Below are 15439 nucleotides of genomic sequence, written 5' to 3'. Positions count from 1 at the left end.
GTTATCATTTATATAATAAAGACGATGGGAATATTTTTTCTCTTTAAAATTTTTTTTGTAAAAAAAAAGAGTGGTCACCCTGTCCAAAAATTATTATGTTATAATTTTTGTAATCATTTACATAATAAAGACGATAGGAATATTTTTTCTCTTAAAAAATTTTTTTGTATAAAAAAAGGTTGGTCACCCTGTCCAAAAATCATTATATTTTAAATTTTGCAATTATATAGACGATTTAAAAAATTAAAAAAAAAATGTTGGTTACCCCTGGTTCACGAAAATCACGATCGGCGAGCACGATTTCAAAACGTAGATTACAGGCACCCGACGTTTAGCAACAATTCACTGAAGACTGTAATCTCCTTTACCCGACGACAAAGTGTTAATTAATGCACATTTTAATTTAATAAATGCATATTTTAATTTAATAAATGCACAATTTAATTTAAATAATGCACATATTCATTAAAATAATGCACATGCCAAATTAAATAATGCACATTTTAATTTAAATAATGCACTTTTTAATTTAAATAACGCACATTTTAATTTAATTAATGCACATTTTAATTTTAATAATGCACATTTTAATTTAAAAAATGCACATTTTAATTTAATTATGGCACATGCTAAATTAAATAATGCACATTTTAATTTAATTAATGCACATTTAAATTTAAATAATGCACATTTTAATTTAAATAATGCACATTTTAATTTAATTAATGTACATTTTAAATTAATTAATGCACATGCTAAATTAAATAATGCACATTTTAATTTAAATAATGCACATTTTAATTAAAATAATGCACATTTTAATTTCATTAATGCACATGCTATATTAAAAAATGCACATTTTAATTTAAGTAATGCACATTTGAATTTAATTGATGCACAATATAATTTAAATAATGCACATATTCATTAAAATAATGCATATGCCAAATTAAATAATGCACATTTTAATTTAAATAATGCACATTTTTATTTAATTAATGCACATTTTAATTTAAATAATGCACATTTTAATTTAATAAATGCACATTTTTTTTTAATTGATGCACAATTTAAGTAAGGTTAGGTTGGGGTAGCACGTAAGGTGTATTGTTGAATACTTTGCACCGGTGAAGGTTAGGTTAGGTTGGGTTAGGTTGGGTTAGCACTTAAGGCAGCGGTTTCCAAACTGGGAGGCGCGCCTCCCTGGGGAGGCGCGGACTATTGCCAGGGGAGGCGCCAAAACTTTTATAAAAAAATAATTTTCAATCCATAATATCTACAAATAAATTTCATATCGTAGCTTAACAGTAAAAATTCAATGCATGAATGTTTATTTTTATTTTTCTTTCATTTTTATATCTACATTTAATTCCTATAAAAAAATATCCGGAGAGGAAGATTTTAAAAATCGCGCCTTTGCAAACGCTCTTTTTCGTTAATGCACAAAACGACCGCTAGTTGCATGAAACAATAACCTCAAATTTAAAAGTCACTCGCGGCTGAAGTGTCAACTGAAGCGTTTTGTCGGGATGTGATATTGTTTTTATCGTGATTTCTTTCTGAAAATAATAGTTAGTATATTTTTATAATTACATTTCATTATTATTTGTTTAAATTATATCAATAAAATATTTTTTAGCCGAATGGATAAATTTTTGAGTGATTACAAGAGAAAAGTCGACAATAATGAAGGTACTGATGCTTATACAAGTGGAAATAAAATCAAAAAAGGACAAGGAGATAAAGCTTAAAGTGTTATTATAGATAAAAGTGTTATTATAGGTTTGGAAAAACCAATGTGTTTGTTGTGTTCGAAAGTTTTGGCTTCAGATATTATGAGACCAGTCAAATTAAAACGGCACCTAGAAACTCTACATTCTGAATAGCCCATAACGTTGAAAAGCCCATAGAATTTTTTCAAAGAAAATTGGATGAGATAAATATTCAGAAGCAAACGTTCAAAAAAATACTTTCAGTTACACCAAACGCATTATTGGCTTCGTACCATGTCTCTTACCGAATCGCAAAATGTGAGAAAGCACATATAATAGGAGAAACCCTACTTTTACCAGCAGCTGTTGATATGGTTCGAATAATGTTCGGCGAATCGTATACAAAACAGTTGTGACAAATTCCACTAGCTGATAATACAGTCGGAAGGAGAATCAATGATATATCTGAAGATATTTGCGATCAATTAGTTTCTCGTCTTTGTACTTCAAAATTCGCAATACAAGTAGATGAGGCAACTGATATAGCTAAAGATCTCCATTTAATTGCATATATTCGATATGTCGCGGATAATAATATATTAGAAGATATATTATTTTGCAAACCCATTCTTGGGAAGACCACATCCATTGAAATTTTTAATATAATAGACAGTTTTTTTGAAGAAAACGACATAAAGTGGAATAATTGCGTTGGACTGTGTACCGACGGAGCTCACTCAATGTCCGGACACAAAGCAGGTCTTCAAGCATTGGTCAAAAAGAAAGCACCACATGCTATCTGAACGCACTGTATGCTTCACAGAGCAGCTCTAGTGTCAAAAAATATGAGCGAGGAATTGAACAGCATTTTTACAAAAGTTATAAAAATTATAAACTACATTAAGAACAGTCCTTTGAGAGCAAGGCTGTTCGCAAAGCTGTGTGCTGATATGGAAGCTAATTATACCTCAATTTTGTATTATTGTGAAGTTATATCTCGTGCAAAAATGATTCAAAGGGTGTTTGAACTCAAAGAAGAAATAGCAACCTTTCTCGAAGAAAACCAACATGAAGAGGCACATTTGTGGATGAACGACAATTTTATTGTTAAACTTGCCTATTTGGTTGAAATTTTTGAAAAATTGAGCGGTTTAAATAAATCAATGCAGGGATCACAAATACATCCATTTGTTCAAAAAGACAAAGTAAAAGCTTTCATTAAAAAGTTGAAGTTATGGAAATCAAATTTACAAAAGAATGAGTTGGATATGTTTTCACTTTCCAAAGATTTCTGGGCCACAGCCAATATTGAAGCAAGTAAAAATCTTTTTATTGACCACTTGGATGGTTTAGTGCTGCATTTTTCCAATTATTTCAAAGACCTTGATTTCTCAAAGTTTTTGTGGATACAGAATCCATTTAATTACAACGAAGAAGACGAATTCGAGCTGACAACCATCGAAAATGAAAAATTGATAGAATTTTCATGCGATAGCTCACTAACACAAAAGTTTCAAAATGAAACCATAATTAAATTTTGGATGAATCTTAGTGGAGAGTATGAATCTTTGTATTGCAAAGCAATGCAAGTGCTTCTACCGTTTGTAACATCTTAATTATGTGAAACGGGCTTTTCGGCATTAGCTGCAATGAAAACCAAATATCGAGCCAGGTTAATAGTCGAAAAGGAGTTACGAGTGGCACTCTCCATATTGCCCCCAAGATTTGATAAACTTTGTGCCAAAAAACAACAACATCCGTCGCATTAATTTGATGTGTTAAATGTAGTTTATTATAAAAATAAATATACGTGTTTGTATAAATTTATGTTATAGCAAAACCTTTTTAATCTTCTGTCTATTGTAGGGTTAAGTATTTTTTTTTAAATAAAGGTTTATTATTTAAAGCGTGTCTATATTATTATATCTATTAAAAAATAAAAGGTGGGGAGGCGCGGCAAAAAAAATTTTTTTTTAGGGAGGCGTAGTAGCATAAAGTTTAAAAACCGCTGACTTAAGGTGTTTGTATATCTCGCATTTTTAAATACTTTGCTCCGGTGACGGTTGGGATAGGTTGGGTTAGCACGTAAGGTGTATATATTGTATTGTTGAATACTTTGACGTTTGGGTTAGGTTGGGTTAGCACGTAAGGTGTATATCTTGCATTAATGAATACTTTGCACCGGTAATGGCCTAACCATTACCGGTTAGGTTGGGTAAGCACGTAAAGTGTATTGTTGAATACTTTGCACCGGTGATGGTTAGGTTAGGTTGGGTTAGGTTGGGTTAGCACTTAAGGTGTTTGTATTTTTCGCATTGTTGAATACTATGTTCCGGTGACGTTTGGGTTAAGTTGGGTGAGCACGCAAGGTGTTTATCTTGCATGGGTGAATACTACGCACCGGTGAGGGTTAGGTTAGGTTGGGTTAGTTTGGGTTAGCATTTCAGGTGTTTGTATATCTCGCATTGTTGAATACTTTGCTCCGATGACGGTTGGGTTAGCACGCAAGGTGTATATCTTGCATGGGTGAATACTACGCACCGTTGAGGGTTAGGTTAGGTTGGGTTAGGTTGGGTTAGCACTAAAGGTGTTTGTATATCTCGCATTGTTGATAGATAACTTTTGATTATCCGCTCCAAGTATGCTGGTGTCTCAATTCTTTGGAGCGCTTCAAGGATCAGGTTCCATTTTGCTGAGTTGAATGCATTCATAATATCAAGTGCAATCATCACGACATGCCCGCTTGCTTTGACACTTCCCTCCCATGCTTTCTTAACAGTGTCAATGACCTGTTGTATTGCCTCAATTGTCGAGCGCCCCGGGCGGAAGCCAAACTGGTGTGGCGAAAGTCCCTTCGTAGGATCCTCAAGGTACTTCTGTAGCCGCTGGAGAATCAGTCTCTCCAAAAGCTTGCCGAGTCCGTCCAGCATGCAAAGCGGCCTGTATGCAGATGGGCTATTCTGGGCCTTGTTTCCCTTCGGAATAAGTACCAATCTTTGTCTCTTCCAAGAAGAAGGAAACGTCCCTTCTGTCAGACAAGAATTGTAGACTGCAAGTAGTAGTGCAGGATCTGAGTCAGCGACCCGTCTGATGATTGCGTTTGGGACGCAGTCCGGTCCTGGGGCTTTGTTCGTCTGTAGTCGTCTGGCAGCCATGTTTAGTTCCTCGTCAGTAAAGATGAGTATTTGTTCGGTTACATCATTGTCCATATTTCTCCTGACGATGACGTCAGAATTTTCCCGGGTCGAGAAGAGTCCATCAAGTATCATCTCCAGATTTGATTGGTTGTTGAGGTAAGGATCATCTATCGATCGCCGAAGTTTCCTCCTCACAATCTTATAAGGTGTACCCCATAGATCGGCGTTGACAGAGTTACACATCTCTTCCCAGCACTGCGATTTGCTTCTCTTGATTGCGTTGCGCAAAGCCTTTCTAGCCTCTTTATACGCTTGACGTCGCTCGTCGCAGTCGGGATGTCGTTGCATCCTGCGATGACAAGCTGTGCAGTTCCGTCGGAGTTCTGCTATCCCGTCATTCCACCAATACACTGGGGGTCGACGCACGCCGCTGCCAAGCTTGGGCATTGAGGCGTTGCAAGCAAAGCGGAAAAGGTCGTTGAGCGATTGAGTAACTTCTTCAGCCCCTCTCCCAGATACACCTTCATTCTATTTTCACTTTTAATAAAGTGGAAACCGAATGAAAATTTGAAAATTGTAATAAATTAAATAACAGAAATAGATTGAAATTAATCAGAAAAAAATTTTAAATTTGCCACTCACTAGGTGCATATTTAATTCAAAATAAAAGCGAAAAGCGATAAGAAAAAACAGCGCTAATCAAACTGCATTTAATTGAAATTGGACCACAATTGAAATTAAATCAATTGAATTCAAAATCAGACAGCGGGGAGCGATAACAGCGCATGAATTAAATTAAATTAAATTAAATTGTAGGAATTAAAGTTTGGCATTCTCTGTAAGTAATAATTCATTAATGCAAATGTGATTTAAATTAAATATGAATAGAATCGAAATAATGTGACAATAAAAGTACATCAATAAAGTACCTGATGCGATTATTGTTTTCGCTGTATACATGTACAAAAAAAAAATATATGTGCGCTCATTATACATGTGTATAAACAGAGCAGTGCAGTAAAATTTGCTACTTATCGGATTCAGTTGTCCCAAAGAGCGCCAGAAATTAACACGCGAACAGAGCTGCACCGCGAAGCACGCCCGTCCACGACGACACCAGCCGCAAAAAAAAAAAAAAAAAAAAAAAGCCAACTTCACGAAATCTAACCCAACCTAACCTAACCATCACCGAAATCAAAGAATTTGACAATGCAAAAATATCCACAAAACGTGCTAACTGTTCCGACTTTTGTAATGACGTGTGGCAAACAGTCTTATTAACTGATTGTCGATTGGCATTATTGACGAGTTGGCATTAGTGTCGGCCCAAGCGGAAATACGCGACGGTCGACAGAGAGTCACCGAGTAGACGGCGTACGGACAGCTTGTGTTCCGTACGCTCCGCTGGCCCACCACGTGCAAATTTTACATTTCAATAAACTACATCAAACCATTATCGAAGTCTTTTCCATGATGGTCACTTCGAACCGGACACCAGTAACCTAGGCCACAACACCAAACGGACAAACCAATAGGAAAAAACGTGGTCGAGAAAAAATGGATGTCAATTAAGAAATCGGTATCGTTCCTTTGTTACTATCCATACCTTTCCAATACTAATAACATGTTTGCTTCTATTTCAGCAATATATTGATTGACGTACAGAGGTACATGACCGCGTGATTGACGCAGAAAATATATAAATAAAAACATAACCTACAAAGACGCATGGGACACAGAGGTAATCCAAAATTATCGGAACGATCACATAAACATCGTAAAGGATATTCAAGTAAGTGAATGTATTCAATCTCAGGCAATCTGTTCAAAAGGCAATCATGTGGGTAGGTCAGTTTTTAAAATATGTTTTAAAGTATAACAATTAATTAACGCGATTGTATAAAATAATATCGCGCTACGAAGGAATGTTTCATCGGTCGCATCGAATTTCGTATTAAAAGTGTAAAATCAGATGTAGTGTAAAATTAGCAAAGCACGTGGGGAATTATACTTGTAGCCCCAAAGTGGCTTAAACCAAGTACATACCGGTATATTAATATACCGGCAGATCTCTTTGTTTCTTAATGTGTGTAGAAACTTTCTCCCCCCTCCCCCCTCCACAATAAATGTGGAATTATACTTGTAGCCCCAAAGTGGCTTAAACCAAGTACATACCGGTATATGCATATCGGTAGATCTTTGTTTCTTAATGTGTGTAGAAACACCCTCCCCCCCCCCCCCTTCCACGATAAATGTGGAATTATACTTGTAGCCCCAAAGTGGCTTAAACCAAGTACATACCGGTATATGCATATCGGTAGATCTTTGTTTCTTAATGTGTGTAGAAACACCCTCCCCCCCCCCCCCCTTCCACGATAAATGTGGAATTACACTTGTAGCCCCAAAGTGGATTAAATCAAGTACATACCGGCATATTCATACATCGGTAGATCTCTTTGTTTCATAATGTGTGATGAAACAGTGGTGATTTAAATTAAATCACAAGACTTGTAGCCCCAAAGTGGTTTAAATCAAGCACCCACCAATTTAGGGTTGTTATTTCTACCAAAATATGTTGGATAGATTCTGGTGATAATAGTTAAAGTAGAATATTAAGATTCACGGTGAATCATTGAATATTATTACCTTATCTCTACGAATAGTTCAATTGACAGCTATAGTAGAGAATAACTGTATTTATGAGACGAAATAGTGCAACTTTCTGAAACAAATGTCAAGTGCTGAAAACGAGGAAATAGAAGCTTCGACTTCCCAGTCGCATAAAGGTCGAAATCCAACTAGGGACGTAGAACCTATTAGAGACAGGTCAAGCTCTAGAATACATCAGACTCGAAGTCAGACTCAATCGATAAAAACATTAGCGAAAGAAAATAAAGTAGAAGTTACAATGACGTCAATAGAATTAAGGTATTCGGGCGCGTTTAAAAGACTACAGGAGAAAATAGACAGAATCTCCGAAATAAATGAAGGACAGTATCAATTTATTGAAAAAGCATACGACTATCTCCAAAAACTCCATTATGAGTATTTAGACAACATCACAGATATAGAGCAGGCGGATCAAATAGACGAAGAGTTCTACATAATCACAATGACAATTCAAAATCTTAAAGCAGCATTAGAGAGACAATCCATTCAAGATTGTAAACTGAAGGTAGAGCAAGCAACAATTAAATTTGCTAGAGATAAGTTACCGACGTTAACCATTCCCACATTTCAGGGAGATCCATCTGAATGGCAATCGTTTCAACAAGCTTTTAAGAATATAATAGGAAACAAAACGGAATATTCGAATGTCACGAAATTGCAATATTTGCATCAATCCTTAATCGGTCCCGCTTTGGCAGCTGTATCAGGTTTAGATATTAGCTCAGACAATTACGAAATAGCTTGGAGTATTTTAGACAAGCAATATAATTTACCAAGACTTAATCTCAAAACTAGGATTAATTCACTTTGTGACTTAAAATTAATCACAAGAGAATCACATATCGAATTGAGAAATCTATTGAATCAGGTAACAGTGTGTATTAAAAACATTGAATCGTTGGGTTACGCGAGAGAAATTTTAGATCCATGGGTAACATGTTTAGTTCTAAGGAAATTACCTTTTAATATAGTAAGAGACTGGGAAATATCGCTGGTTAGCAGAGAAATGCCACCATATGAAAGTTTAGAGACATTCTTGCAGAATAGATGTAATGTATTACAATCTACTGCATCTGTAACTACGGTGAAGGAATTCCCTCATAGTCGTCAAAGAATCATGAGAACTCATGTCGCGAACAAAAACCCATCAAGTAAGGTAAACGCATGCGCATTCTGTCGAAATAATCATTTCATAGGCAAATGTGATAAATTCAAAGCAAAATCCAGTATGGAAAGAAATGAATTCGTTAAATCTAATAACATGTGTTTTAAATGTTTAAATTCATCGCATAAGATAACAAATTGCAAGTCTAACTATAATTGCTTAAGGTGCAAACAAAACCATCACACTTTGTTGCATCAGGACGATACATTTAGTTCCAATAATACGGGAAGGAAGTCAATTAATGCTCATTCTACTCATTTCTCTCAAAGGGAGATAATTTTACCGACGGTACAAGTAGACATTATAACGTCCAATGGAACGGTCGTTAAGGGTCGCACATTATTAGATTCCGGCTCACAAGTCAACTATGTTACCACATCTTTCGCTAAGAAGAATAACTTCAAATTAGAGAAAATCTCTCAAAAAATTGTAGGTATCGCTAATCAAGAAAGTAGCATTCGTCACATCACCAAGGTGACCATAAGGTCTTCAACCACTAATTACTCAACCAAAGTGTTGTGTTTGGTATTACCAGAAATTACTGGCGAAATTCCAACTGTGAAACTGGATCAACAGTTAATTTCAATACCAGCGGGAATCAAGTTATCAGATCCCCTTTGGAATAAACCGACGCCAATCGATTTATTGCTCGGCGCCGAGATTTGCGTTCATGCTATGAAAGCAGGAACCATCCAGTTAGGAAAAGGTATGCCTATCTTAAAGGATACCGAATTCGGATGGACAATAGTTGGTCCATATCCCGAAGTAAATAATGCTCCAGGGAAGAGCCACATAGGCTTAAGTCAATTAGACAGTCACATTCAAAACTTTTGGATGATCGACCAGGTTCCTATGGTAAAACATCAATCTCTTGAGGAGAAAAGATGTGAGGAACATTTCCAAGCACACACATCACGAGATAAAAACGGTAGATTTTGTGTAGCTTTACCATATAAAAATTCCCCGGTAGTATTAGGAAGTTCATTACACATTGCGGAGAAAAGACACAAAACTTTGGAAAGACGTTTTTTAGCCAATAATAATTTAAAAATGGAATACAATAAAGTTTTAGAAGAGTACATAAATTTAGGACATATGTCAGAGTGTGAACCTCCGGAGGCACATGAGGTTCATTGTTATTCACCTCATCACGTCGTAGTTAAGGAGTCTAGCCTTACCACTAAATATCGTGTAGTTTTTGATGCGTCCGCAAAGACAACGTCCAATATCTCACTAAATAATATTTTGATGGTGGGACCTAGTGTCCAATCAGATTTGTTAAGTTTACTACTCAACTTTCGACTCCATAAATACGTGATTACTGCGGATATTAAGCAGATGTACCGACAGATTCAAATAGCAGAGAAAAATAAAAATGTACAATTAAATCATAATTCGTTATGGTGGGACGGCCCTAGTTGGTTGAAATTAGATGAATCACGATGGCCTCGAAGACCTCCTGAGATCACAATAGATCTTCCAGAGAGAAGGGTAGTCACTAACGCTACCCTTGTGAGGGAAAATAATTAGATAGATAAATATTCTCATCTTCCAAGACTCCTTCGAGTTTTATCATATGTTCGTCGGCCACTAAGGAATAAACAATTAAACGTTAAAGAAAATAACGAACCGTCCGCTTTCGAATTAAAAGATGCTTTAAATAATTTGATAAGGTTATCGCAAATGGAATCATTTCCATTGGAATATCGTTTGCTGAGCAAGGGACATCCAATTCCCAGTAGCAGTAAATTAGCTAAATTGTCCCCTCTATTCCATGAGAATTTAATTTGTGTTGGAAGTAGACTTCCTCTGGGAACAACTCTATCAACGTCACCCATTATCTTGTCAAATAAGCATAAACTTACACACATGATTGTCCAAGATGCGCACTTGAAATATATTCACTTGGGTACTCAAGCCTTACTGTCGTTATTGCGGCAGACCTATTGGCCATTGGCCGGACATAATACTGTCAAAGGAGTGGTGCGTTCATGTGTCATTTGTTTCAGAAATAAACCACTGTCACACAATAGATTAATGGGATTGCTCCCGCTTGAACGTACCACTGCGAATTTTCCTTTCAGTCATGTGGGGATAGACTTCGCAGGACCTTTTCCTGTGAAGAGTGGTTGCAATAAGAATTCTAAGATAATTGAGGGTTACGTTTGTGTCTTTGTGTGTTTTTCCAGTAAGGCAGTTCACTTGGAACTTGTCGGAGACTTAACGAGTTCAAATTTCTTAAATTGTTTAAGAAGATTCGTAGCCAGACGTGGCAGGCCCAATACGATATATTCCGACAATGCTACTAATTTTGTCGGTGCAAGTCGTGAACTCGTTAATTTAGTAAAATTAATTTACGAACGTCCTCATGAGGAGAAGCTACTACGGTATGTAGCCTCCGAAGGGATTCGTTGGAAGTTTAACCCGCCAAGGGCGCCTCACATGGGAGGGCTGTGGGAAGCAGCGGTTAAATCCATGAAGATTCATTTAAACAAGGTGTTAAAGGCCACCACCTTAAATTTCGAATCATTTTGTACGGTATTGACTCAAATAGAAGCTTGCATGAATTCCCGTCCTCTTAGTCCCTTGTCTTCGGATCCACTAGACCTTTTACCCCTCACACCTGGACATTTCTTAATTGGCAGATCCTTACTCGCTCTTCCAATGGAGGTTAAATATAACACTAATGTCCATGCCAATCTGCTTCAGATACAATTGACCACAGCAGCATTTTGGAAACGTTGGTCGGCGGAATATTTACATTCTTTGCAGTTACGACACAAATGGAAGAAGGACTCGAGCAACAATCTGAGTGTGGGTCAAATGGTCCTGTTAAAGGAGGAACACATGCTGCCAACCCGATGGGTCTTGGGTCGAGTCACTAAATTGTATCCCGGACCAGATGGCAGAGTTCGAGTCGTCGACGTCTTTACTGCTAGCGGAGAGTTTCGTCGGTCCAGTCATCTAGTGGCGCCATTGCCGATTCTACCACAAGGACCACTTGACAGGAAGGAAGATCAGCAAGAGGGAGGAGAAACAGCAGCTTCAATTCCGTCAACTTCGGTAGCTTAGTTTAACCCGAAGACACTACCCCCAACTCATATTATTTATTAGATGTAATCATGAGTTTAAATCATTCAATGTTAATAGTAGTACTCCGTAATTCACTTTAATTGTGTTGTGTGTATAATTTAAGCTATTTTCATTTTAACATTCGGCAGTATATATCTCCGAATTTAATCTAATCATTTTGTCTTTATAATATAAGACTTGTCTCATGTCATCACTCGGAAGGATTATATCCGAGTTTAAAATAAAAATTTAAATTTAAAAATTTAAAATAAACTGTTCAAATTTGACAGTTAAAATTAGATTCATGATTTGTTAATGTTAGTCTCCAAGCCACACTTAATGGAGCATCTTAAATTATTTCATGTCTACTTAATTATAACCTGCCGGGAGTCATCCGCAGGTCTTATGTTTCTTGTTATGAAAACATAAGTTAACTCTTACTGTTTATAGTATTTATGTGAATCATAGAATAAGTAAATATTATAATACTGAACATTTCAATGTTTAACGTAGAGACATCTATAATCATAGTTCACTTTCATTTCCTGCTTGTAGGAATGAATGAATGACTTTCCAATTTACTTTTAATTTAGCAATGTTTGTGTTACTTATTGATGAAATCAAGTTAACTTAGGAGCATTACACTCACTAATCAAGTTAAGTTGATCGGTAATAGCTGATCTGTATTGACTACTGTAATAGTGTCAACATTGTATTGTCTAAGTTAACATCAAGATGAGGAATGCTTAAGTTTTAAACCATATACAGTCCACTCTCTCTTCTTTAAAGTAAACTTATCTTGTAATGCTTATTCACAGCTTCAAAGGAGATTTCAAAAATTTTAATGTAAATAGAAACAACATTCACCAGAGGTATATCTATAAGTTGAAATATTACTGAACCAATAAATTGATTTTATCCTCACACTGGATGAGGCAAAGGTTTCATTATTCACCCTCTATTTAATTATTTGAAGAGCTATGATTTATTGTAAACGACTCGTCAGTAATGCTGTAACTCTGTAGAATAACTGTATTGTTCAACAGTTTTCCTATGTGGGACTATGTTCCGACTTTTGTAATGACGTGTGGCAAACAGTCTTATTAACTGATTGTCGATTGGCATTATTGACGAGTTGGCATTAGTGTCGGCCCAAGCGGAAATACGCGACGGTCGACAGAGAGTCACCGAGTAGACGGCGTACGGACAGCTTGTGTTCCGTACGCTCCGCTGGCCCACCACGTGCAAATTTTACATTTCAATAAACTACATCAAACCATTATCGAAGTCTTTTCCACTAACCTCACAATACCTAACCGAACCAAACCTAACCATCACCGAAATCAAAGAATTCGACATTGCCAAAATATACACAAAACGTGCTAACTTCACGAAACCTAACCCAACCTAACCTAACCATCACCGAAATCAAAGAATTGGACATTGCAAAAATATACACAAAACGTGCTAACTTCACGAAACCTAACCCAACCTAACCTAAGCATCACCGAAATCAATGAATTCGACATTCAAAAATATACACAAAACGTGCTAACCTCACTAAACCTAATTCAACTTAACCTAACCATCACCAAAATCAAAGAATTCGACATTGCCAAAATATCCACAAAACGTGCAAACCTCACCAAACCTAGCCCAACCTAACCTAACCATCAGCGAAATGAAAGAATTGGAAATTGCAAAAATATACACAAATCGTGCTAGCTTCACGAAACCTAACCCAACCAAACCTAACCATCACCGAAATCAAAGAATTTGACAATGCAAAAATATCCACAAAACGTGCTAACCTCACAATACCTAACCGAACCTAACCTAACCATCACCGAAATCAAAGAATTCGACATTGCCAAAATATACACAAAACGTGCTAACTTCACGAAACCTAGCCCAACCTAACCTAACCATCACCGAAATCAAAGAATTGGACATTGCAAAAATATACACAAAACGTGCTAACTTCACGAAACCTAACCCAACCTAACCTAAGCATCACCGAAATCAATGAATTCGACATTCAAAAATATACACAAAACGTGCTAACCTCACTAAACCTAATTCAACTTAACCTAACCATCACCAAAATCAAAGAATTCGACATTGCCAAAATATCCACAAAACGTGCAAACCTCACCAAACCTAGCCCAACCTAACCTAACCATCAGCAAAATGAAAGAATTGGAAATTGCAAAAATATACACAAATCGTGCTAGCTTCACGAAACCTAACCCAAGCAAACCTAACCATCACCGAAATCAAAGAATTTGACAATGCAAAAATATCCACAAAACGTGCTAACCTCACAATACCTAACCGAACCTAACCTAACCATCACCGAAATCAAAGAATTCGACATTGCCAAAATATACACAAAACGTGCTAACTTCACGAAACCTAACCCAACCTAACCTAACCATCACCGAAATCAAAGAATTGGACATTGCAAAAATATACACAAAACGTGCTAACTTCACGAAACCTAACCCAACCTAACCTAAGCATCACCGAAATCAATGAATTCGACATTCAAAAATATACACAAAACGTGCTAACCTCACTAAACCTAATTCAACTTAACCTAACCATCACCAAAATCAAAGAATTCGACATTGCCAAAATATCCACAAAACGTGCAAACCTCACCAAACCTATACCCAACCTAACCTAACTATCACCGAAATCAATGAATTCGACATTCAAAAATATACACAAAACGTGCTAACCTCACTAAACCTAATTCAACTTAACCTAACCATCACCAAAATCAAAGAATTTGACAATGCAAAAATATCCACAAAACCTAACCCAACCTAACCTAACCATCAACGAAATCAATAAATTCGACATTCCAAAATTATACACAAAACGTGATAACCTCAACAAACCTAACCCAACCTATCCTAACTATCACCGAAATCAATGAATTCGACATTGCAAAAATATACACAAATCGCGCTAGCTTCACTAAACCTAACCCAACCTAGCCTAACCATCATCGAAATCAATAAATTCGACATTCCAAAATTATACACAAAACGTGCTAACCTCACCAAACCTAACCCAACCTAACCTAACCATCACCGAAATCAAAGATTTAGACGTTGCAAAAATATACACAAAACGGGCTTACTTCACGAAACCTAACCCAACCTATCCTTACCATCACCGAAATGAAAGAATTAGACATTGCAAATATATACAGATATTGTGCTAGCTTCACGAAACCTAAGCCACCCTAACCTTACCATCACCGAAATCAATGAATTCGACATTGCAAAAATATACACAAAACGTGCTAACCTCACCAAACCTAACCGAACCTAACCTAACCATCACCGAAATCAATGAATTCGACATTGCCAAAATATCCACAAAACGTGCTAACCTCACCAAACCTAACCCAACCTAACCTAACCATCACCGAAATGAAAGAATTGGACATTGCAAAAATATACACAAATCGTTCTAGCTTCACGATACCTAACCCAACCTAACCTAACCATCACCAAATGAAAGAATTGGACATTGCAAAAATATACACAAATCGTGCTAGCTTCAAGAAACCTCACCCAACTTAACCTAACCATCACCGAAATCAATGAATTCGACATTGCAAAAATATACACAAAACGTGCTAACCTCACCAAACCTAACCCAACCTA

General features: G+C 36.4%; 1 protein-coding gene across 1 annotated transcript in view; it reads left to right on the top strand.

Moving 5' to 3' along the window:
- Positions 1-6202: 6202 nt before the first annotated feature.
- LOC143918306 (uncharacterized) overlaps positions 6203-15439 on the top strand; it is a 140855-nt gene continuing 131618 nt past the window's right edge. The window contains exon 1 of the mRNA XM_077440122.1: positions 6203-7675. Coding sequence (XP_077296248.1) covers positions 7581-7675 — 95 coding nt within the window. The 5' untranslated portion in view covers positions 6203-7580. The remainder of the gene's footprint in view (positions 7676-15439) is intronic.

Source organism: Arctopsyche grandis, chromosome 10, assembly GCF_051622035.1.
Source record: "Arctopsyche grandis isolate Sample6627 chromosome 10, ASM5162203v2, whole genome shotgun sequence".
Taxonomy (NCBI): domain Eukaryota; kingdom Metazoa; phylum Arthropoda; class Insecta; order Trichoptera; family Hydropsychidae; genus Arctopsyche; species Arctopsyche grandis.
Note: the sequence above shows the minus strand (reverse complement) of the source record. Positions and strands in the feature narration are given on the sequence as shown.